Genomic DNA, 23996 nt, shown 5'->3' on the forward strand with positions numbered 1-23996 from the left:
AAGCTAAACCAATATTTCTTAGCTAAAGGAAGAATGAATTTAAAGTCAGACTTGCAGACTCTTACTTTGCATGTTAGATCATCACAGAGATGTGTGAAGTTTTGATTCACTGTAACTGTTGATTATTGAGATACCTGCGTAGGTACAAAAAGTTACGAAACTCAATTTTGTAAATCGGAAAAAGGGTTAACATTTGTACAAAGCAAACTAGAATAATGGAACATGTATATTGCATATCAGATCATCACATTGAACAACTTAGTTTCAATAAATTCCCAGTAGTCATTACTGATATAACATCTTAGAAATAATTAACAAAGAGCATGCCGAAGCTGACGAACGGATGTGAACAATAGCCTTTCGTATTCTTCAAGTAGTCGAGATAAATAATCTTTTGGAATGGTGAAACAAAACTAATGTTTTAAGAGGTTGCTTGTAAGTTGGTAGAGGAAAAGGCAAACAAACGTTATTATTATTATTTTGGGCCTTTTTTCTAAGCATTTACAAATCCCTCTTCTAAACAAGCAGTTGGCAAATAGGATAAACAAATGAGTATTTATTAAGAAAAGAAATCAAATTACCCTCGAGACGGCAGATGGCAGGGCTTCAAAAACGAATTCGAACGAATTTGATATCTAACCAACCTGACACTCAAACGTACTTCCGCTGCTATTTGTTAAAGTAGTTTTATCGTACATACCAGGTTATATAGTGATTCATTTTGAAAATGTTCTCGGAAATAAATTCGTTATAAAACCTAACACATTATTATGCACCGGTAACAAAAATAATTACTGTGTTCGTTTACTTCTTCCTTTTACCTTAGATATGTAGTTTTATGAACTTCAAGTTATTTCTTTCTTTAGATTTTACGCAGTCCTTACAAAACGTTACCTCTGATACCCCAGAAATAATTGAAGGAGATAGATGTGGTTTTATCAACTTTGATACCGGTCTATCGTGCAGGAATGTGAATTAAGTTGCGATCCAAACCGGTGCATACACTAATTCCAAACCGTTAACAGTTTTTCATTTACTTGTATCCAAACCGTTACACACTTGATACATGTGATTGACTTTGGATTGTACTTTTTCGCAAACATACTATAGTTTTAGTTTAGAGACCGATGACAAGATATGTGAAAATGTTTCTTCTTTCTTCTTAACTCATTTTTCTGACGATACAATTACAAGAGTTTTGATAAGATCATTTAAAAGTTTCATTTTCGCTTCTTGATTGCCATAATCTGCACGTTTTTATCACTTACTAACTTGAACTGACATGATTTGATCTTTTTATATCGAATAACTTGCACCTTAGAATGAAAACTGAAAACATAGTAATTTTTTATGTACAAAGATGTGTTAAATCGTACAAAATATCGAAACTTACGTGATGTTTCTGACATTTTTTGCTCGGGATATTTGACAGATCCAAACACACGGCTACCGGTGTAGCTACCATACAGTGTTCCGGGTCTTGAAATTCGCATGATACGGAAAGTTTCAGCAGTCGCACCACGTAATTGTCGATGGGTTCAGTGTTCAGTTGTTTACATCGATGGAAAACGTGTCTTTCATATTGGATGTTTTTCTTGGGCTTGAAATATGCAGATAAACTGTCCACTGCATCCTTGTATGTTGTTCCGGGGCTACCAAAACTATCGAACACATCTTGAACTTCGGGTTTAAACTGATGGTAACTCTGATGTTTATTTTTTTTGTATTTCCAATTTATACAACAATTTCTTCACACATTGGTTTTCCAGTTTGGAAGATTGGTTTATTCCGGAGTAGAATTAAGCGCACTATTTTGTTTTTTATTGTTTTATTCCAATTATTTTGAAAATGGAATTTTGATTTAGCACAATTTTTTTTTATTTACTCCAATTGATTTTAAGACCGGAGTATTTGTTTTAATCCTTATAATAATTGTTTTTCCATTTTTTTAAAAACGATCCCATTCTCGTCGCCAGTATAACATATTTATCTGAGGATTATAAGAGAAAGCCACTCGGTTATGATTTGACTTTATTCTTGGAGAAATATACGTAAAACTAACTACCTACATGATACAAATACATATATATAAGTATTAAAGAGTATTGAGTATTAAAATGGTTATTACTTACTCCGCCTCCAGGGTGTGTCTATAACTAGGTTTGATTTTATAAACTTCCGTGCAATGAATTAGGAAATCGGGTTCAACGTTTTCTTTTTTGTGTATTGCGTACAATCCAGTTATAATGGTTTTATTTGACACATAATCGTTTGCCCGAACATATATAGGCCATTTGACATGTTGATTTCTTTTCATAACTTAAAAAATACTGTAAGGTTAGTGACCTATTACGGCAAGACGCAAAGCTATACAAACGGACTGTGGCATACTACTCACAAAAATGTATGCTTCATTGATAGTTTATATACCAGCACATACAGTACAACATATTTGGGACTGGTATAATAAATACTGTCATGTCATTGTATTATAATCTTCGTTCATGTCTCATAAATCAGCAGTGGCTTTGACATTGGTAGTGCAGTATGCCTGTCTGTCTGTATAGCTAGGCGCCTTGACGTAATTGGACACTACCATGTTACAAATTTGACAGAACTGTTAAAACGCGATTATCTAATATTGTTTAATCACATCAGTGTGGTGGCTGATTTCTGCAATGTCGTGTTGGCGACAAATTTTACACGAAAACACGACGTTTAGAGAGGGCGCCGACACGACATATTTATTTGTCGAATTTTCGTGTCGGCAGGGCAATGTCACGACAGCACGACAAATAAAAACACCAACACGACATATTCATACCGGCCAACAAAAAACATCGACAGATAAATTTGTCGTGTCGGCGCCCTCTTAAAGTCAAGTTTTCTCGTAGAATATGTCGTGTTTTCGTGTTTTCGCCCCGCCAACACGAAAACTCGACAAATAATGGGTTTGTCAAGTTTTCGTGTTTTCATGTTTTTGCCTCACCAACACGACAACACGACATGGCATAAATCAGTCACCATACATAAAGCAATGTTTTATAACAGAGTGTAGGAATAGACATGACTGACCTAGAAGTAGAAATACTGATGAAGAACCTAGACGATGATAACAGCGGCACCATTGATATGAAGTTAGTATTATTTACAGAAATATGCAAATTGTCTCAGAACTCCTAAATAAAACATCAAAACACGTTTTGTAATGAGATAAAGTTGATATATTTTCTAGTCCTTTGGGGTCATGGAGTACACTCAATTTTACCATAATAAAATTCCGCTTAAGCCGTTGCTAGGGGACATGAGGGGTGTTGCGCATTACATTATCTCTCATGAACAGACTCAGTCAAACCGAGTCTGCTATTATTTTTCTTGGTTGCGTTCTATGGATCTTCTAACAAATATTAGAGGCCTCCGTGGCCGAGCGGTTATGGTCGCTACTTTGGATCACCGATATGGGTTCGAGCTCCAAACGGGGCGTTGAATTGTTCATGTGAGGAAGCCATCTGACTTCATGGAGTACACTCAATTTTACTGTTATAGAATTCCGCTTAAGCCGCTGCTAGGGGGCGTGAGGGGTGTTGCACATTTCACTATCTCTCGTGAACAGAGTCTGCTGTTTTTATTTCTTGCTTGCGTTTTATTCTTCCAAAGGTTCTTCTAACAAATTTTATTGTAATAAGATAAATTCAAAGTCAGATCGATTATATTTTTTTATCAGCAGTGCCCCAGTCAGATCCTAGCTGTAAGCATAGTAAATTTGTTCCTAGAACTAATAAATTTTGACATTCATTCCGTAAACTAATATTGAAATAGTCTGGCACTTAGTGCGTAAACATAAGCAAAATAGCTAGTATTTCAATGCATTTTACCGTTATGTGTATAGATAAATGAAGTTTAAAACTTTACATTATAATTGCTTTTAAATACTTGAATCTAAACATTACGGGAACATTACGGGTACTGCTTTTATCTTGAGTATTTGATCATTATAACATGTTTGCAATTCTCTCTGTTTTAGAGAATTAATGCAAGGAGCAGAGAAACACACCTTGGAGACACGTGAAGCTATAAGATATAAGGACGAGCAAGATAAAATAGAGGCAGAAAGAAGGAAACAAATGAAAGCGGGAGATGTGAAAGATTTTCAGAAATTAATACAAGAATCAGACGTTATAAAACCAGTAGCAATTGTGTAGATGCATCCGAACATTTCTGCCTTCATCTAAGTACATGTAAAAAATCTGTTACAGCGAACAAGAAGACATATATAAGAATCTTCCACTGGTTGTCTCGGCTCGGGAGTAGCAACTTGGCCACTGTCGAGTTTCTACTAATGCAGTTACCCGCAAACTGGATATTCACATTCATAACAACCAGTGACAGATTTTTTTCTTGCATACCAATAATAGAAGACCAGTTACCTTCTTTTAAGCACCGTTTCCTTATAAAAGTGAATGAACTTAGGTATTTATTTTGAACGAATTGTGTAAGAACCGGTGAAACTCCGGTATGCAAGAATACGTTTACTCCAACGAAATATTTTTCACAAATGCAGAGCATGTTGATTCTTGTGATTTAACAATTTAAACAGCTTTATTTTGAAGAAATGGTATACATACGAGGGCGGTTCAAAAAGAACGTATACTTTTGGTGTCAGAAGACGCATACTGTGTAAAGAGCAATGTGAAATATATTACAACATGTATTGTAATTCGCAATCTTTCTCTTATTTGGTCATACATTTTTGTAACATATGCCGTGGAACGTTTTAATTACCATATCTACGCATTACCGGCGCGGTCGCTTTTTCATCTGTAATGATTTGAATTTTATCGCTAATATTCGCACTGATAGAACACTTTTTCGCCAGAAATATGTCAAAGTGCAGCAACACGTCAGGGCGACATGCATCGAGAGTATATAGCATCATTCGGACGTAGAAAGTAAACAACATTTAAACTAATGACAGTAAAGTTGGTAGGCAGTTGGTAGTTGGTAGTTGAACATTCGAATAACCAACTATATACTAGTTGCCAGCTGGTTATTCAAAATGTATTGGCAAGTTCGATTACCTTTTTAAACTCAGAATAAAACGCAATATATTATCAATTTCGAGGTTTTAGTTTATCATGTTTCATTTCGCATGAATATTCAACTGCATACTGGAAAGAAGATAGTTATTCAAATTTTGAAGAAAAAAAATCAAAACCTCTTTTAAAGGGATCAAATCATACAACTAGACTTAATTTGCTTTTAGATTTCAATACAAATCACTTCCAATATATAGATCCGTCTTTGAAACATTCAGGTGAGCCAGTTGCCAATTCGTATACAAATAACCAACTGCCTACTGGTAGGCAGTTGGTAATTCGATATTTTCCAGAAAGTCAGTATGATAAAAACATTCATTCTAACACTTGTTTTGTTCTTAAATATTAACATTTAGTCCTTTAAGTGCATTCAGTAGTCTTCGCAAGTACCAAGGGAGCCAGTTGCAATTGCGAAATGTTTCAGAAAATCTTTTTTAGCCATAAACTAGTATTTAATTTTTGCTTTGTATTTATATATCAATATCCGACCCTTTCAATATATAAATCAGTCTTGGGGACACTTAGGAGAGCCAGTTGCCAATTCGCGTTTGAAATGCCTACTGGTAGGCAGTTGGTTATTCGACATTTTCCAGACAGTCAATTTTTTGGTCGAAAATGATAAAAGCATTCATTCTAATCCTCGTTTTTTCTTAAATATTAATATTTATTCTTTTAGATGCATTCAGTAGTCTTCGCAAGTACCATGGGAGCCAGTTACGAATTCGCGACATATGTTTCAGAACTTTTTTTTTCAGAATAAAACAACAGAAGCATTCAATTTACTTTTTAATTTGTTTTTATATATCAACATCCAACACTTTCAATATATAGATCAGTCTTGGGAACACTCAGGAGAGCCAGTTGCAAATTCACGTGCGAATAACCACGTAATAGGCAGTCGATTATTTGACATTTTCCAGACAGTCAATTTTTTTTGTCGAAAATGATAAAAGCATTCATTTTAACCCTTGTTTTATTCTTAGGTATTAATATTTATTCCTTTAAATGCATTCAGCAGTCTCCAAAAGTACCAGGAGAGCCAGTTGCCAAGTCGCGCTATAAAATCATTCAATAAAAAATTTATTTTGTTCTTTCATATTAATATCCGACACTTTCAATATATAGATCAGTGGCAACGTTAAATGTCGCAACGCCGCTAAATGTCGCAACCACCGTTAAATGTCGCAAGGTTGACGTTAAATGTCGCAACCACCGCTACATAATGTCGCAAAATCGTCTGCCGGTAAGTTAAACAGTCTTTACAACTTAGAGATAAGACTGCGTAATGCATGCTTGATTTGGGAAGGGCTGAATTGACCTTTCACTCTAATCTGCACGTTTGCTTTTCAGTGGTTCCGCACCATACATACGTTATATATTTCATATCTAAAGGTTTGAGCACTAACGTGGTACTCGCCACAGTACTACATTTATTTCAGGTCTGAACCATGTAATTCTATGGAGTCCTGTTTAGCTCATGAGACATTAAGCTTGTGCTCCGTATTGTCGCGCGTTGTATCGCATGTCTTTTGTCGACCTGAATTTCGTTACACAACAGGCCGGGGACCAGAAATTGTTGATGGATGATGGAAGGAGGATGGAAGGGGGGTGGGAGGGGGGTACCGGTTTAAAACAAAAGCGTCACCGGCGACGTGCGGTAGGTACGGGGTTCCTCTGTCCGTATTTGTGGGAAAGTTTTTTATATACAGGTATGAAATGTTGGCCTGTGGTGCATTTTTGTCTATTTTTTAGGTACGTACTAGAGGGGCACTCCCCTTATTTTAGGTGGTTAGGGTCTTTTCCCATTGACAATTTTGAAATACAAGTATGGAATGCTGGACTTTTATTGCATTTTTTGTTCAAAATTTCGGTGTATGGGAGGGGTTATCCCTGTCATTTTCGAGGGCTCAGGGTCTCTCCCCGGGAAAGTTTGAAAAACAGGTATAAAATGGTTGCCTCTGGTGCATTTTTTCCCCTTAATTTTAAGGTACGGGAGGGGTACTCCCCCCACCCACCATTTTAAGGGGTCAAGGGTTCTTCCCCATGGGAAATTTTGAAATATAAGTATAATATGTTCGCCTCTGGGGCGTTTTGGGTCTACATTTTGAGAAAATATTATTTCCAAAATAGTTGGGTGCAACTTTGATGAGTATAAGTCACTAGTAAGCCAATAAGGGTGGGGTTTGGGTCGGGGGGAATCGGCTCGGGCAACAATCCAGGCCTGTTACACAACAGGATGTTCAACTACGCGACACGAAGACTGTGTTTGTACCAGCTGTAGAAAACGAAGATTTTTAATTAATCAGTCATGGGTTCTATTTCTTTGTTTGGAGGTTTACATTTAAAGTCATAAGGTAACTATCAAGCTTCAATGGCGGAGAAAGATCCTATGTGGCCCTCTGTACATTCTTTCAGGTAAAGCGGGAATTTTGATATTATTTTACCTTTAGTCTCTTAAAATTGTTTGGTTTAGTTTCTTTCCCCTCATTATCCTACTTTTCCGCCTACCCACACATAACCCCCTCTCCCCCCCCCCCCCCCCCTTCAAAAATGTTAATATTTATATTTTCTATTAATTGTCTTGGTGCTGTGTGTTTGTGTCTTAGATTGCTGTGTCGTTATTCACCCCGTTCCCAACCCATACCCATTCCCCACAAATATACAACACTATTACCAACTCGTATTTAGTTAGAAGAAACCTCAGACTATTTCTATCCTAAAACACTGGCCCTATTACAAAATAATTTCACAAATATTTTTCTTGTGTGACTGTTCAAGCAAGTTGTGGAACAAGGTGAGCGATCTAGGGCCAACAAGGCCCTCGTGTTGCTATACGTAACAGCACTTATCATTAAGATAATTATTTGTATTATATAAACCTGTTAATTTTCTTCCCTCAAAAAAGTAAATATACACAAGGAATTGATAGTCATAGTGTCAAATAGGAAGTGCGACATTATGCGTTGGTGTTGCGACATATAACGATGGGCAAATGTTTGCGACATTTAACGTTAAAGGTGAGACATTTAGCGGCAGACGATTTTGCAACATTTAGCGGTGGTTGCGACATTTAACGCCAACCTTGCGACATTTAACGGTATTTGCGACATTTAGCGGCGTTGCGACATTTAACGTAGCCACAATCAGTCTTGGGAACACTCGGGAGAGCCGATTGCCAGTTCGAGTGCGAATAACCAATTGCCTACTGGTAGGCAGTTGGTTATTCGAGATTTTCCAGAAAGTCTTTTTTTTGTTGAAAATGATAAAAGCATTGCCTTGTTCTTAAATATTAATATTTATACCTTTAAATGCATTCAGTTGTGTTCGCAAGTAGGAAGGGAGACAGTTGCCAATTCGCGACATATGTTTCAGAAAATCTTCTTCTTTTTTCAGACATAAAACAACAGAAGGATTCAACTGATATTTTAATTTGTTTTTATATATCAACATCCAACACCTTCAATATATAGATCAGTCTTGTGAACACTCAATGGAAAAAATCATTCAATTTAACATTTAATTTGTCTTTCATATCAATATCCGACACTTTCAATGTGTAGATCAGTCTTGGGAACACTCAGGAGAGCCAGTTGCCAATTCGCGTGCGAATAACAAACTGCCAAGTGATAGGCAGTTGGTTATTTGACATTTTCCAGACAGTCAATATTTTGGTCGAAAATGATGAAAGCATTCATTCTAACCCTCGTTTTCTCTAAAATATTAATATTTTCCTTTAAATGCATTCGCGCTATGTTTCAGGAAAGCCTTTTTCAGGCATAAAACAACAGAAGCATTCAATTTACTTTTTAGTTTGTTTTTATATATCAACATCCAACACCTTCAATACATATATCTGTCTTGGGAACACTCAGGAGAGCCAGTTGCCAGTTCGCGTGCGAATAACCAACTGCCTACTGGTAGTCAGTTGGTTATTCAACATTTTCCAGACAGTCCGTGTTTTGGTCGAAAATGATGAAAGCATTCATTTTAACCCTTGTTTTGTTCTTAAATATTAATATTTATTCCTTTAAATGCATTCAGCAGTCTCCAAAATTACCAGGAGAGCCAGTTGCCAATTCGCGATATGTTTCAGAAAAGCTTTTTTTCAAACACAAATGGATAAAATCATTCAATTTAACATTTATTTTGTTCTTTCATATCAATATCAGACACTTTCAATATATAGATAAGTCTTGGGAAAATCCAGGAGAGCCAGTTGCCAATTCACGTGCGAATAAGCAACTGCCTACTGGTAGGCGGTTGGTTATTCGACATTTTCCAGACAGTCAACTTTTTGGTCGAAAATGATGAAAGCATTCATTCTAACCCTCGTTTTTTCTTAGATATTAATATTCATCCTTTTAGATGCATTCATTAGTCTTCGCAAGTACCAAGGGAGCCAGTTGCCAATTTGCGACATATGTTTCAGAAAAATCTCTTTTACAGAATAAAACAACAGAAGCATTCAATTTACTTTTTAATTTGTTTTTATATATCAACATCCAACACTTTCAATATATAGATCAGTCTTGGAAACACTCAGGGGAGCTAGTTGCTAATTCACGTTGGTTATTCGACATTTGCTAGAAAGTCAATGCTTTGGTCGAAAAAGGTAAACACATTCATTCTATCCATCGTTTTTTCCTTAAATATTAATATTTATCCTTTTAGACGCATTCAGTAGTCTTCGCAAGTACCAAGGGAGCCAGTTGCCAATTCGCGACGTATGTTTCAGAAAATCCTTTTCTGAGATCTGTGACCGTCGGATCGGCGGCTCCAAATAGTTGTGGGGAAATTATACTCAAGTGGTAACTGACCAACGAAGACCGATCAGTCAACAGATAGCTTGAGGTGGGGTCATTGCCCCTGTATGGTTGCACAAATGACAAACTCCATGTTTCAGTTCAGTAATTAATTCTTTTATTTTATGATGGACACCAATGTGTAGTTTATGAAATGTTATAGAATTATCCAAATATTATTAAAGATTTATTTTCCAAATATTATCCAAGATGTACACATCTGAACACAAGCACCAAATTTATATTCTGTCAAATTATTTTAGATGATGTTGCTTGTTTGAAATTCCAAAGAAGACTGATTCTTCGTTCTAAAACAAATTATAAGTTTCCTAGGACAATCTCTAGGGTAACCATATTAGCCAATAGAATTTTAAAAGTAATTTTATATTCTGAAGACAAGCACCAAGTTTATAGTGTAAGAAAACCCAACACTGTATTTTTGTACATGTACATTTTCAGCTCCCATCTTGTTTATTTCTATTTATAATGCATGTAAACACTCATAGATTATTCACTTACTTAGAGTATTAGTTTATATGCCTAGATTACCAAGTCACTTCACTTAATATACAGTTTAACTTCTTATATTTACGATTTTCTACAGTGCAAATTAAAGTGGCAGAGCCCGGGTACGTTTTTTAAATAAAATAGATAGATGTACTTTACAGGCATATATATTCAACTGGTTATTTATGATGTTTATAGAACTAAGGATTCCTGCGTACGAGTAATTATTTTGTAAAATAAATATGTGCTTGAATCGATTTTCCTAGCTCCGTATAGACGGCCGGGTCTAAAATCTTACCTGAGGTAACGGAAGTCAGACGAAATGGAAACGGTCATCCATCCATCCAGATTCATCTCAAATTTGCGGAAAAAGTAAACGGTTAAGAGACACTTTTCTTCCCACCATTATTGTCGTCTGGCCACATGCTTTAAAAATATACATGTGTGCATTTTGAGCCATTTTTCCTCAAAATTTAGTGTCCTGAAACCAGCGTTTTACTCATTTTTGTCACAGAAGCAACAGGATCGGCAGGCTGAAAATGTCATATAATGAAGTGCTAACTATATGCAATACATCCGCTCAACACTTGCCTTGAATTTATCAAAATTGGATTTTTTGTGATTTTTTTTCGCACTGGTACCAGCGCAGATATGTGGAATTTTCAAATCTACTGTCCCTTGCCCCCATAAAAAGCTTCTTTCATGGAGGCTGCCATTTTGTTGTTGTTGTTGCAGACCGGTAGAGAAATATTTACGATTATGTGACATTTACTTGGTAGGCTAAAGGTGTAAGGTACCTATATAAACAGGAACAGTATACATCCTATTATTCCAGCCACCCTCAGATTTGATTTGATTTGATTTAGTCCATATTTCTTGCATTTTATGATTTTCTGTTGTGACAATGTAAATCTCTTACCGGTATATCTGAGCGTCTGCTAACAGCCCCACTTCAAAGTGTTTTTCCAACATTGTGATTAAACTACTTCATATTTCTTAGAGTGTTATATATCAAAATACTTGTTATGAAACAAGGAATTGTTTGAGGTTTACACTCATTTAAGACCTTGTTTATTTAATATATTATTTGCGAGAAACCCTGGCTGAAGCTCCGTAGAGAGACTGATGTCCTGGAACCCGGCCGGTCACCGTTCTGTGATTTCATTGGAGAACGGTGCCCGGTCCGTATTTGATTGGTCCACCCGGACACACCTTCCTCACCGGGCCTTCAGCCATTGGTCAGTTACATCACGTGGTCACATCCCAGGAGGCTGTATATTGGCTGGCGGACAATGGCGTCATAACTTTGTTCGTATACGTAGTTCTTGCGTAAGAGCGCCAAATTCAAACTGCAAGTTAGGCAGTAAGTCTTTTGAAAACCATCCGTCCGTCTTTCCGATATACTGTATATCCTGAGCTGTGTCCACATTATATTAATTAAGTTATACGTGTTTCAATGTGAAATTTAACTGTTTATTGGTTTATTGTGCTTACTTGAAATAAACAGACATAGAGTCTAGATATAGATAGGTAACTTAAGCGCGTATTTCGTGCATCATTAAATTTTGGAACTTTACTTTAAACTTTGTTATTAACTGTGTGTTTTCCCTGACACCCGCCGGCCGTTACAATTTGGTATCAGAAGTGCAGATGTTTTATTGCTGAATAAATCTCGAACCGTGCAAAAAGTAAGACTAGATTAACGTTACTGAACAGATTCTACAGTAGATCTAAATATGAACTGTAGTATATGATTTTACAATAACTCGGGCGCACATACACTATAAACGGTATAGTGTATTACATTAGGTACATGCGCGAGAACTTAATTTTGTTGTTGACACTAACATTTGGTTAAATAACTAGACTACAGTGCTCAGACATTTATTTATCAATTGTAATTTATTGTGCTTACAACAAGCATAGCTATATCAAAGAAATATGCTCTATATAACTTATTAACTAGCTATAAACACAATTCAATAAATAATGGCAGATAACTCAGACTCTGAAGTTTATTCTAAGGTTAAGACGTAGGCCTTGAGAAACAAAAATCAAACAACACCAAATCATAGAAAGAAAGAGTTGTTTGACATGAAAATTGAACAGCATGTAAAACATGTATATTACTTTACGAAACAAGTGTCAGTATACTGATATAAACATTGAATTCCGGAAAAGGACTGCCTAAAGGGGGTCCACTTCCGGACAGTTAAACGCCTTTAAAAACTCACCATTTTCAAAGAACAGTTACACATGTTCGTTTTGATGCATTTGCAATAGCGTGCGAGAGGTGAAATTTCGCATAACAAGGTGGAACACAGTTTTCAGCAATTGTTTATCTTTATTTCGTTACAAATGGTATTCATTTTGAAAGGGAGACAACTTTTCCGAATATTTTAAGTACAAATGGCATTCATTTTCAAAGGGAGACAACTTTTTCCGATTATTTTAAGTATGTACACAGCTAAGAATATTTGGCAAGTAATGCCTAGTTCACATCTGCGGAGCCCGTAGACTGCCTTTATCCTCCTTTCCGTGCAGGAGGCGGCATTGCGATTTTCGTACGGATTCACGGAATCCGCAGTCCCAACGATTTGTTTAGTGAAAAGTTATGCAAATTAGAAAAATCGAAACCCGTAGCTCGTGGACGTGTCGCAGATGGCGTTGCACAATCCCTGCACGGGCATCTTCAGGATGCATTGCGCTGATCGTGCAGCCAACGCGCGATTTTTCGTTGACATGTTGCCCACAATAAATCTTACGGATATTGTAGGCTCGTAGGACCTTCGCGCGGGCCTCGCACTTGCTGCGGTACCGGTGAAAACGCACGGACATTAAGCAATCATCATGCGGCAAGGCTTATTGGCCATCCCCAACATGTTGCAGTTGATGCAGATCAGGAGAAGATAGCAGATGATTACAAGCCTGGACGTCCTTGATGAGCAGCAGGCCCAACAGAGGCACAGGAAAAGGAAGGTGTGTGTGTGAAGCCCTTGCTGCTGAAACGGGTCACCCTGGGACACCACGACATCCTGATGCAGGAGTTGATGCGGGAATCCCACGGTGACTTCTAAGCTTACCTCAGAATCTAGCCAACCATGTTTTGGGAGATTGTGGGAGACTGACCCCAGAATGTTTTAATCACCTAGACTGCCGTATAGGCTTGTACCATCACCGCATCTTCTCCGCGCAGCCTCTGCATGCACGGAAGCAGTACGGGCGCCGTACGATTTTCATGGAAAGCGTGTGGAGACTGCACGACATTGCACAGAAATGGCATGATTTCCGTATAATCTCCGCGTTCAGCGTCCGTACCCGTGGATTTTTCCCGGTTTCTCCGAGAGCCTGTACAAAAATGGCACGACGCTCGTATATAATGTGAACACATACGCCGAAGCCCGTAGCCTTCTACGATGCCCCAAATCCGCAAGGAATTATCGCACGGCCTCCGGGTCAAATGTTTATTTAGGCATCAGCTATAGAAATGAAAGAAATTAGAGTTAAAATACGCTTTGCGGTCAATTCAAATCTAATCTGAATTCACGAAAGCGCAGGAAATTCTATGTCTGTAACGGAAATGTCGTCTTGGCGTTCAAAAAAAAACAAAAAACAAAAAAAAAACGCATGACAAAATAAATTTTCTGTTTTAGCAGCTGTATATAGCGTGACATTGTATTTTTCTTACAATATGTCTATAATTAAAAATGTACAATGTAAGTCAAGGTCATTAAAGGATCATTAATTATATTACTTAAATAAATTACATTTCTTTGTGATTTATTATTTATTTTTAGTGTTTAAGATGTTTATCATTTGTTTATTTCACCGTATGTACGCATCCATATCATATCGGGCGACATTTTGTTATGTTAAAGGAACTGGCTATTCTTACGGTCCCGTAGGAATAGCCTCGCAGGCTATTCTTACGGTTCTCCCGTAAGAATAGTGAAAGGCCCACAGGTGGTTATTCCAATGGCAGTTTTGTATTACAATACATTGTACTGAAGTCATTCAACTGATATATTTTCAACCGATTTCGGAAATGACATGCAATCACATTTGGTCATTGTGTTACAAATAAAATGTCAGGTCTGAATTGATGCAAACATGTCAAGCTGATGTGTGACAAACGTCAAGTATAAAACTAAATTAAAGGGCAATACACATTTTTAGAGTGGTAAGAGAATTGTACTGTAAACTATGCGCTTATTTTTGATATGCGCTTATAGACAAGCCTTGTGCGCCTATTTTTGGATCGATCCAAAGTTAACAATGCAGAAATTTCCTTACTGCAAACCGAACAAAATAGTGCGGAAAGTAGTTCCATGCCATAGAATAGGTCAACCATCAAAATTTAATTATTCTGGCACGACTGTATTTTCAGCTGTCGAACATCCAAAACAAGAAATTCTTAATGTATTTTCCAAGTTTTATTACATACATTTCTGATGTGTATTTCTGACTGCAGTGACATATTAATGCGCGAAAACTAGGTCACTGACAAACCTTCGATGCCAGTTTTGTTTACAGCACAAACTGATCCTTAGACGTTGTTTAAAGGTTACAGCTAACCTAGAAGAGTCTTTCCTGTAGCGATTTTGCTCGATAAAATTTTATTGAACTGAAAAAACCCCAGTCCGAGATAGCAAGGAAAACAGCTGTACTTAAATTCGTCTTTAAAAAGTTACCTCCCTTCGTTTAATTTACGTCCTTTGCATACATTTCAGAAATACATTTTTCCACGAACAAAAAGAGGTTAATATCTCATTCCAACTTTTCATTCATAATTTTATTGTACAACAGACATGCTGATTTAATCTGTAAATGCTCTAGACTGTGCTGTAGTTCGTTAATATCTGTTCATGCAGGATGAAGGCGTAATTTCGCCCCAGTCATTTCGTCCCCAATTTTAATGTGTTGTAATTTGGTTAGAGATCCATTACTTAATATACAATTAGTACCATGTACGTATTTTGTACTGTAAAGCATGTGTATAAAGTAATTGCTGGTAAAATTGATGATTAATTGTTATCACGATTTTTGTGAATGTGTTATTTATAATTCTGATAATTACAAGTCATGAGCACACTCCATGCCTTATTTACTAAAGCAAAGAGCTATAAAAATAAATAGATCGGCAACTTGAAAGCCATACTGGCCCACGAGTAGTCCCCGGACACGTTTCCGCAACGCTTTATTTTCAGAATTCGTCTACATATATTTTTGTGCCTAATCATACAGATGTTTGTTTTGGAGAAGTTTATCAAGTTTATTTTTTTACAGGTATAATCATATGAGTACAATAATCGTGGAAATACTTCCGCTTGGTTTCTCGTTTACATTTTCACTTGCGTGACTTCCGTTTTTATTGTGCATGCAATTGCGCATGCGCAAAAAGGCCTGTCTGGAGGGTTTAAAAATCAAGGCTACATGTTTTTACTTCACGACTTGCAGACGATACACACACTTTCAACAAGAAAATAAATTTTCTTTGTGACAACAATGCAAATATGCCAAAATTTTTCATAATTTGTTCGATTAGCCAGTTATTGTCCGTGACTTATGATTTCTGTCCAGGGACTACTTTGCGTACCAGTATAGAACAAATCTTGCCAACATCCTGTGACAACTGAATGAGATCTCGTTGTAAGCGTCTGTTGATCACTATTAATTGAGTGGGCAAACGCTTTAAAATTAGATTAATTTCAGATGTTTGTTTACAATGTTAATGATGTTATTTTATTTTTATTACCATGTAGTATTTTCTACATGGGGAAGGAATGAACTTATGACTGGAACTGTCTGGCAAATCAACAGTTGTTTGAAAAATAGACTTGATTCGGTTCATTAGGGCCAGGCGCACTGTTTGTTTTATACTTCATGAAGGTAAGCGTCTGTTGATTTGATCACAATTGATCAAGTTGGCAAACGCTTTGAAATAAGATAACACGCTAATATGCAATGATACGGAAGTATCTCCACTTGCCATTCTTTGTATTTTATAGTTCTTTGACTGAAGGAAACGTTAATTATTTTCATCAATCAGTTCCGAGACAAAAATGAATTTAAGAAATTTTAGCTTCTGATTATGGTGTACAAATTGCTAAATATATATTTTATCATGATTGGAAGTGTCTTGTCATCTGCTAACTGGATGTCTACTACTCACTGAGCCCGAGTTCTAGGCATTCAGTAGTCAAACTAATTTGACGTTGTCCTCAGAAATATTGAGATATTTTTTCATATGGGCAATATATCCCCACTTGCGTCAAACACTCGAAAGACCAAAATAGTTGAAGCGATTTCCAATGAAACTTTTAATGCTGCTGACACTTCACATTCCACTGGTCCAGTGCCTAAATCCGGACACTTTTGGAGGTTTTATGACGATAACTTTGCATTCTGAAACCGCTAGTGCATCACATTTCAAATGTATAATTTTAGGTTCTTTATGAATCACTATGCAAAAGAACACGACTTTGTTTGAAACAAAGCAGTCAGATTCAGTCCTGAAAATGTATACAGACATCTCCGTTCGTCGATTGAAGTTTTATTACCTGTTAATCACGTGATCATGTTGACTAGATTCTAAGTTAATGTATAACCACCAGCTGTAGCAATCATATAATTTTACGCAATAAAATCTATCTTTAGTTAGCGAAAATTAAAGTTTACAACTTTTCTCACCCACATGCAGATTCTGTTGCTGTCGTTATACTTTTTGATGCAACTGTGCACTATAATGACGCCGCGCCGATTTTATTTTATGAATTGCTTCCCTTGTCTGCAAAATGCTGGCATTTTCTTCTCTGTTGAATAATTTTTGTCAAGCCCGCTTGAGGAAGCAAAGACATAGTTGTCCAAATTGCTGTTCGGTGTATGTGCGTCAGTGTGTATGTGCATCCGTGCATGCGTCCGTCCGGATTTGTTTGTCCGGACCATATCTTTGACATGCATAGAGCAATCTTGTTTATATTTGGCATGAATGTTAACCTCAGTGAGACGGAGTGTCATGCACAAACCCTAGGTTCCTATCTCAAAGGTTGAGGTCACACATAGAGGTCATAGGTCAAATTCAATAACGACTTTGTCCGGAGCATTGCTTCTTCATGCATGGAAGGATTTTGATGAAACTTGGCACAACTGTATACCATCATGAGATGGAGTGTTACGCACAAGAATCAGGTCCCTAGGTCTAAGGTCAAGGTCACACTTAAAGGTCAAAGGACACAAGAATGACAAATTTGTCCAGAGCATTTCTTCTTCATGCATGGAGGGATTTTGATGTAACTTGGCATAAATGTTCACCACCATGAGACGGATTGTCTTGCATAAGAACCAGGTCCTTAGGTCTAAGGTCAAGGTCGCACAAGAATGACTTTGTCCGGAGTATTTCTTTTTCATGCATAGAGGGATTTTGATGTAACTTGGCACAATTGTTTATCATCATGAGACGGAGTGTCATGCACAAGAACCTAGAATTATTTCCCTTTCTTGTTACTATAAATAGCTTATCTTGTAACTTTTTTAATTACTGGTCAGAGGGAAAAATCAGGACCACTTTTCTGTAGTACAACATGCATGTTACATCCAATTTGAGGTGTATTTTGACCTATCTCTACTGGTAAGGATTTTTGTGTGGACTTATAATTTTTTTTAAGATTTACTTCCCTTTGTTGTTACTACAAATAACTTTTATTGTAACTTTTTGCAATCTTTTTTTTTTATTTGGCATAAATGCTTGCCTTAATGCAGCAGAGTGTCGTGTGCAGTTCCCAGTCCTTTTGACAGCTGACGAGCTCGACATGTTGCCCGTGGGCATCTAGTATAACAGAAATCGGTTAAATTTCTTAAATAAATACTGAGGGTTGTACAGAATTGTAAAGCATGTTGTTACATTTAGTTTTGATCAACTAAGAAAAAAGAGTCATCTGCAACAGGCATAGTACCTCGTCGCACCTCAAATAACTGGCGAGCGCTATATGGCGTCATCTCCTAAGACACACAATGTTTACTTTTGGCGGCATGGATATTTGAAAGTAATTTTCTCTGGAAATACTTAAATTCACACACTGTTATTGACAACTGGGCATCAAAGCGTTCGTCTGCTTCGGTCATGTTCATTCCAGTAAAAAATCACGATCGTCAAGCGTTTTGTGACGGTGTCCGAATTATTAAGCACCGTCCGGTTTAAGGCACTGGACCAATATAGGTTTAAATGCCAATTATTTCACGGAATTGGCAATAAATACAAATGCAACTTACATTTACCAGAAGCGGATTCAATTCCTGATTGATTTATGTAAAAGTTATCAAATGATATTCAAAATTACAAATGTTCTGGTGATTTAAACCTATGTATGTACTGTACACGATTAACATCTACTGTTACTTCACAAGTGAATTAGGTCTAAAAAATTCTTTGTTTCTGGTAACATGCTAAAAAAAATAGGGAAGGTAATTCGGAATTTTTTTTTAAATTTTTATTTGTCAGAGAGACTTTTCGGAAATTGTTTTTGTTAAAAAAATGAAAACAAATAAAGGGGTAATGCCTTAAGAGCATCAGTAAGTAGATTACCAACATCACTGGCCATATTTGAAGCTTAAAAAGTGCAGTTTTGCATCTTTTTGTTAAAAAGTTGAAACAAAATATTCTCAAAGGCCATAAAAAACATTAATTTAGGGCCGGGTGAAAAATTTAAGGTAGGTTAGGATACCAGAAACAAACAAAGTTTTTTTTACGCCTTACTGATAAAACCAATAACTTTACATGTCACTGTATATTTTGCTTTAATCTTCCATTATATTGGTCCTTCAAAGTTTTGATGTTAAGATTGCCTCTCACAAATATAAAACAGTATGAATGTCAAATTATTTTGATGTGCTCTCCGGTGACCATAAACTTACTGATACCTGTTACTAAAGATATTGATACTTATGTGCAAACAAAATTTTTATTTGAAACAAGATTTAAGAAAAGCATTGGTTCCTTAGTAAATTTTAACTAAACATGTGTAAATTCCAGATTAAGCAAAAATATAAAAGAAACAATAAGCTTCCGAACAACAGAAATGGCAGCGATGAGCTCGACTAGCTGGACTTAGTCATCATTTTGGGGAGTAGGTGTTTGTTTGTGCGTCTGTGCATCCATCCGATTTTGTTCGGATCATAACTTCTGCATGCATCTTGTTTATATTTAGCATGAATGTTTATCCAAGTGAGAAGATGGGACATCAATTAACCCCATGTTCCTAACTCAAAGGTCAAGGTCACATTTGGGGGTCAAATTTCAAATTGAAGTTCTTTTTCATGCATGGTTGAATATTGATGTAACTTGGAATGAATGTTCACCTTTCATTTTGCAGTTGGCACTGCAGTTAAGTGCTTTTGCTTTATGTTCCTGATTGCCAAAAACAGACAGTGTCCAATTTGTATGTTCTTACAACTCAATTTTAGTGAATTTTACCAGTGTGACTGAAGTATTTCTAGTTTTACAAGAGAAATATAGGTTTAAAAAATGCTGCACAACAGACCTAAAAGTATTTATGAAGAATTCTCATACTATTTCAAAATAATTACATAGGTAATTTCTTAAACTTGCACTTGGTTGAAGAATTTAATTTTGGATGAATCTCATGATTTTCAATTTCTTGAAATAAAATAGATGGAGGAAAATACATGCAGGCATAACTATATATTCTAATGTGTATACGTTTGTTTTGAATTCTTCTGATATTGTATTTCAAGTATTACAAGATTTTGCTAAATCCTCTTCATATTTCAATGTAAGAATGCTTCTTACACCATGTAGGAAGAGGTCTGGGATCAAGCCCCAGTGGAGAGTATTTTACTACTGGTATAAAAAAAATGTAGACTGGATAAAAACATACCAGTCCAGCTTTGCATAAAAAGTGACTAAAAAGGAAATGTAAAAACTATAATGTAACACTCACATATAATATACCAAAGTCAAAAGCTATACAATATACATAGCTTTAATATGTTTGTATTGTTATATTCAACAATAATATTGTTTACAGACAGTATTACTAATAAACTTTGATAATGTGGCAGTTGAGTCCAGTAAGTCCAGGGATGTTCAAAGATAATCCGCCATAGATCTATTGCAAAGCAATTAGTATTGGATTTACCTGTATTGGACAATAAACAGTGTCGATTGTATTCAGGTCAACTGCCACATTATCAAAGTTTATTAGTAAATAAATTCCTTTATTTACTAATACCGGATCAACCCAAAACAATGAAATAGGTAATCAGGTGTGCACATTATTTGACAAATATCTTATATCACAAAACCGATGTAAGTAGCGGCGTGGTCTAGTGGTCAACACGTATGATTTGTAAGCTTACGGTGCTGGTTCGAATACAGGAAGAGCTATGATTTTTTAGATTTTATAATATGTTTTTACCTGGAGAAGAATGCAGGTAAAACTATCTGTATCATGATTTTCTCGTGCACTTATACTAAGTACCTATTGATATTTTTCAGAGGATTTCGTATTAGAATCGATATTAAATCTATTAAAATTGCAAAACGAATAGCGAAAACTCTTGCAAGAATGAAAGAATAAATACAAAAGATAATTTAAAAAAGATCCGCAAAATAGAATTTGTAAAATCATATTAGAAAAGGAAGACTCGAACCTACACCATAGAAACATAAAAAGAATAGAGATCCAACACACTATCCACTTGACTACAGATCTGTTATGAAATGACACGTCGTATCTAGAGTTAAGAATACTACAATATACAAATTATAACACCACTTATCGAAAAATACACCTGCTTTACCTGTTTTTGGATTTTACCAAGTACCGTTAAAATAAAATTATTGCGATCCATTAATACGTCTTTTTGCTGCATCTCTTGTTTGTTTACCAGTAATTGCATATGCGCCTACTTTCGAGACAAAATTATGGTAAGGACATGAAATGCGCTTATTATCCCACTCGGAATAACGGTAAGGCCGTGCCCGCGAAATGATGGTTAAGTGACTGCATAACGGTACTTTCTCTTTGATGTCATTCATTCCGTTCTGTTTATGTGACTATTTTTCTTTTTATGTGACTGTTAGAACAATAGAGAAAACAATGGAGGAGTCACATAAAGACCGTTTCGTTAGAACGTGCGTATGCGCTTACTTTTGATATGCGCTTATATTCGAATATGCGCTTATTTACCAGATTCTACAGTATCACTTTTTACTCTGTTGTCCTAGATATGCAATTATTTGTCAAAAATATTTTGGGCATGTATCATGGCCATCTGTTCAAAAATTTGTCTCTTTTATGTCTTCAAAAAGAAAGAAGTATGTTGTTTAAAATTGCTAAATTCTTAAATGATGCTTTTAATTTAAGAAAAGAAGCCTTATAACATATTTCTGCTTCTTAATTATATGAGGTTCATTTATAAATGTTTAGTGTATGTTATGATATGGTAGGTAATGTATTGATTAGTTATGTTCAATTATTTAAGTTATAAATATGTATTCGTTTTCTGTATTTGCCATATTTGTTTGTATGCTTTGTAAATGGTCAAAGGCATTATTATGTGCCGATTAACCAATAAATGAAATGAAATGAAATGATATCTAAGATAATTTTGGTAGGATTTTTGCTAAAAAAATGGCGTATTTCTTGGTAGATCACCGAACTCGAAAAATGTCTGTTCTAAAGTCTCAAAGCTCTCACAGAAAGCTCTGTTTTAAATCGCGATTTTCTCGTTCCTCACATTGAATGAAATGCCGCAATTAACGCAGATTACGTTTTATCCCTACCAACGCAATACTTTGTTAAAGTTTACTCCACGTGGATAGTGATACTTTCAGGAAAATGTGGGTAACTCAAAAACATGCTTTCACAGCCAGTTACTTTAGACCAGTGTTTTCACATCAAGCGCAAATCTTTCTAGCTGACAGTTTAACCACTTTCTACTGTTTATTTTGCCAAGAAAAAGTAAAATGGTTCTGATTTGACATAGAGTCCTAACCAAGTTGTATTTGACATGAATTTAGTTTTATCGAGACAATACTTAAAAAATAAAAAGATATAACGCAAATACTAAATTTGCTGTAAACACGTGGTCAATGCCACAGGAGCATCATAGAAGGCACGTGCTGTTTTCCCGCCAAAATGATTGAAGAAACGTCTGCTTTCCGTTCCACTTGGAAATCCTTTATGTCGTATAAGATTCTCCAATATTTTCGCATATTTAAGTCGTATTCATTCGTTTAGGCTGGTTCCTTACAATTAACACCCACGTTCGATCAAGCATAAAATCTGCTGGTCAGTTGACAAAAATAGATAGAAGATATTTATTGATTTAGCATAATTTCAACAGAAATATGGTTTTGCAAAAGTCCTGTTGAGTCAACGGCATTATTTTAAAGAGAGAAAAAAATGATCTCGAATTTTGCATTGCACTGATACATATCCTAATTGACATTTTGGCAATCTAAGCAAACAGTTTGACAGACAAAACACCTGCGCAACAGCTTAAATACATGTTGGGCTAGCAATTTCGTGCCACAGCTTTGCACAGAAAAAGAGTGCAAAAACTGCAGTCACAAAATTAGCTGTTCATTACACTGGCACCAGATCAGAAAGAAAATGCCTCCGTACGTGTTATACCCTACCCCTAGGTATTCTATAAGAACCATGGTCATGAACGGGAAAATATACTAACCCGTTTCAATCGCGCATTTCATACCTAAAACACGCAGTGCGGTAAATGTGTACTATGGATATCAAACAAGTGGTAATTTATCTTCCATTGAGTACCGGTCACATTTCTTTAATACATCTTATCTTAGAAAAACAACGCGTAGTTTATAGTAATTTCAACGTAACACAAAAAACTTGCTTGAACTTCCCTGGTGAAGTTCCGTTCTAGATTAAAAAACCATTCCGATTGGCTGTTGTGAAAATGTATGTCAATCGTCACTTTACTACACGTGTTCGCTAAAATGTGAAAATGCAGCATTAATGTGCAAAATGAATAAAATAAACAGAACAGATGCAGACCAATGTACGATTTCAAATTAAATATCGTATACAAGATGAATTTCATTCATCATTTCGAGTTTTAGTGTAAAATTGTGATTTTTTAAATTCTGTTTTTGTTTGTTTACGTTTCGCCAAACATGTGCACACTGTCGTGACCTCTAGACCGGATGTTCATTAGGGAAGGTCAAGCAAGTTTTTTCTGTAACGTTGACGAAAGCATAAAATATGTTGATAATCTCAGCAATATGGAATATTGAGACAATGTGTCTGGTGCACGATGGAAGATAAATTATCGCTTGTTCAATATGCTACATATCCATTCACCGAACTGCGCGTTTAAGTTGAGAAATGTACGATTGAAACGGGTTAGTATATTTTCCCGTTCATGACCATGGTTCTTATAGAATACCTAGGGGTAGGGTATAACACGTACGGAGGCATTTTCTTTCTGATCTGGTGCCAGTGGTTCATTAGGGATCATTATGATATGGGTTTCCTAGCGACTTATATAATTATTTTCTTATAAAAACGTTTCGGAATAGGCTGGTGCTTTCACAAAA

At 36.0% G+C, this 23996-nt stretch overlaps 1 protein-coding gene across 7 annotated transcripts in view; it reads left to right on the forward strand.

Moving 5' to 3' along the window:
- LOC123536308 (leucine-rich repeat-containing protein 74B-like) overlaps positions 1-6008 on the forward strand; it is a 68584-nt gene extending 62576 nt beyond the window's left edge. For 5 of the 7 annotated variants that reach the window (XM_045319407.2, XM_045319387.2, XM_045319424.2 and 2 more), the window contains exons 12-13: positions 3052-3137; positions 4025-6008. In XM_045319407.2, coding sequence (XP_045175342.2) covers positions 3052-3137; positions 4025-4202 — 264 coding nt within the window. In that variant the 3' untranslated portion in view covers positions 4203-6008. Of the gene's footprint in view, positions 1-3051; positions 3138-4024 lie in introns of those variants that run through there. The other 2 variants (XR_008371933.1, XM_053549021.1) reach the window with 2 other exon arrangements.
- Positions 6009-23996: the final 17988 nt, after the last annotated feature.

The sequence above is a fragment of the Mercenaria mercenaria genome, chromosome 1 (genome assembly GCF_021730395.1).
Source record: "Mercenaria mercenaria strain notata chromosome 1, MADL_Memer_1, whole genome shotgun sequence".
Classification (NCBI taxonomy): domain Eukaryota; kingdom Metazoa; phylum Mollusca; class Bivalvia; order Venerida; family Veneridae; genus Mercenaria; species Mercenaria mercenaria.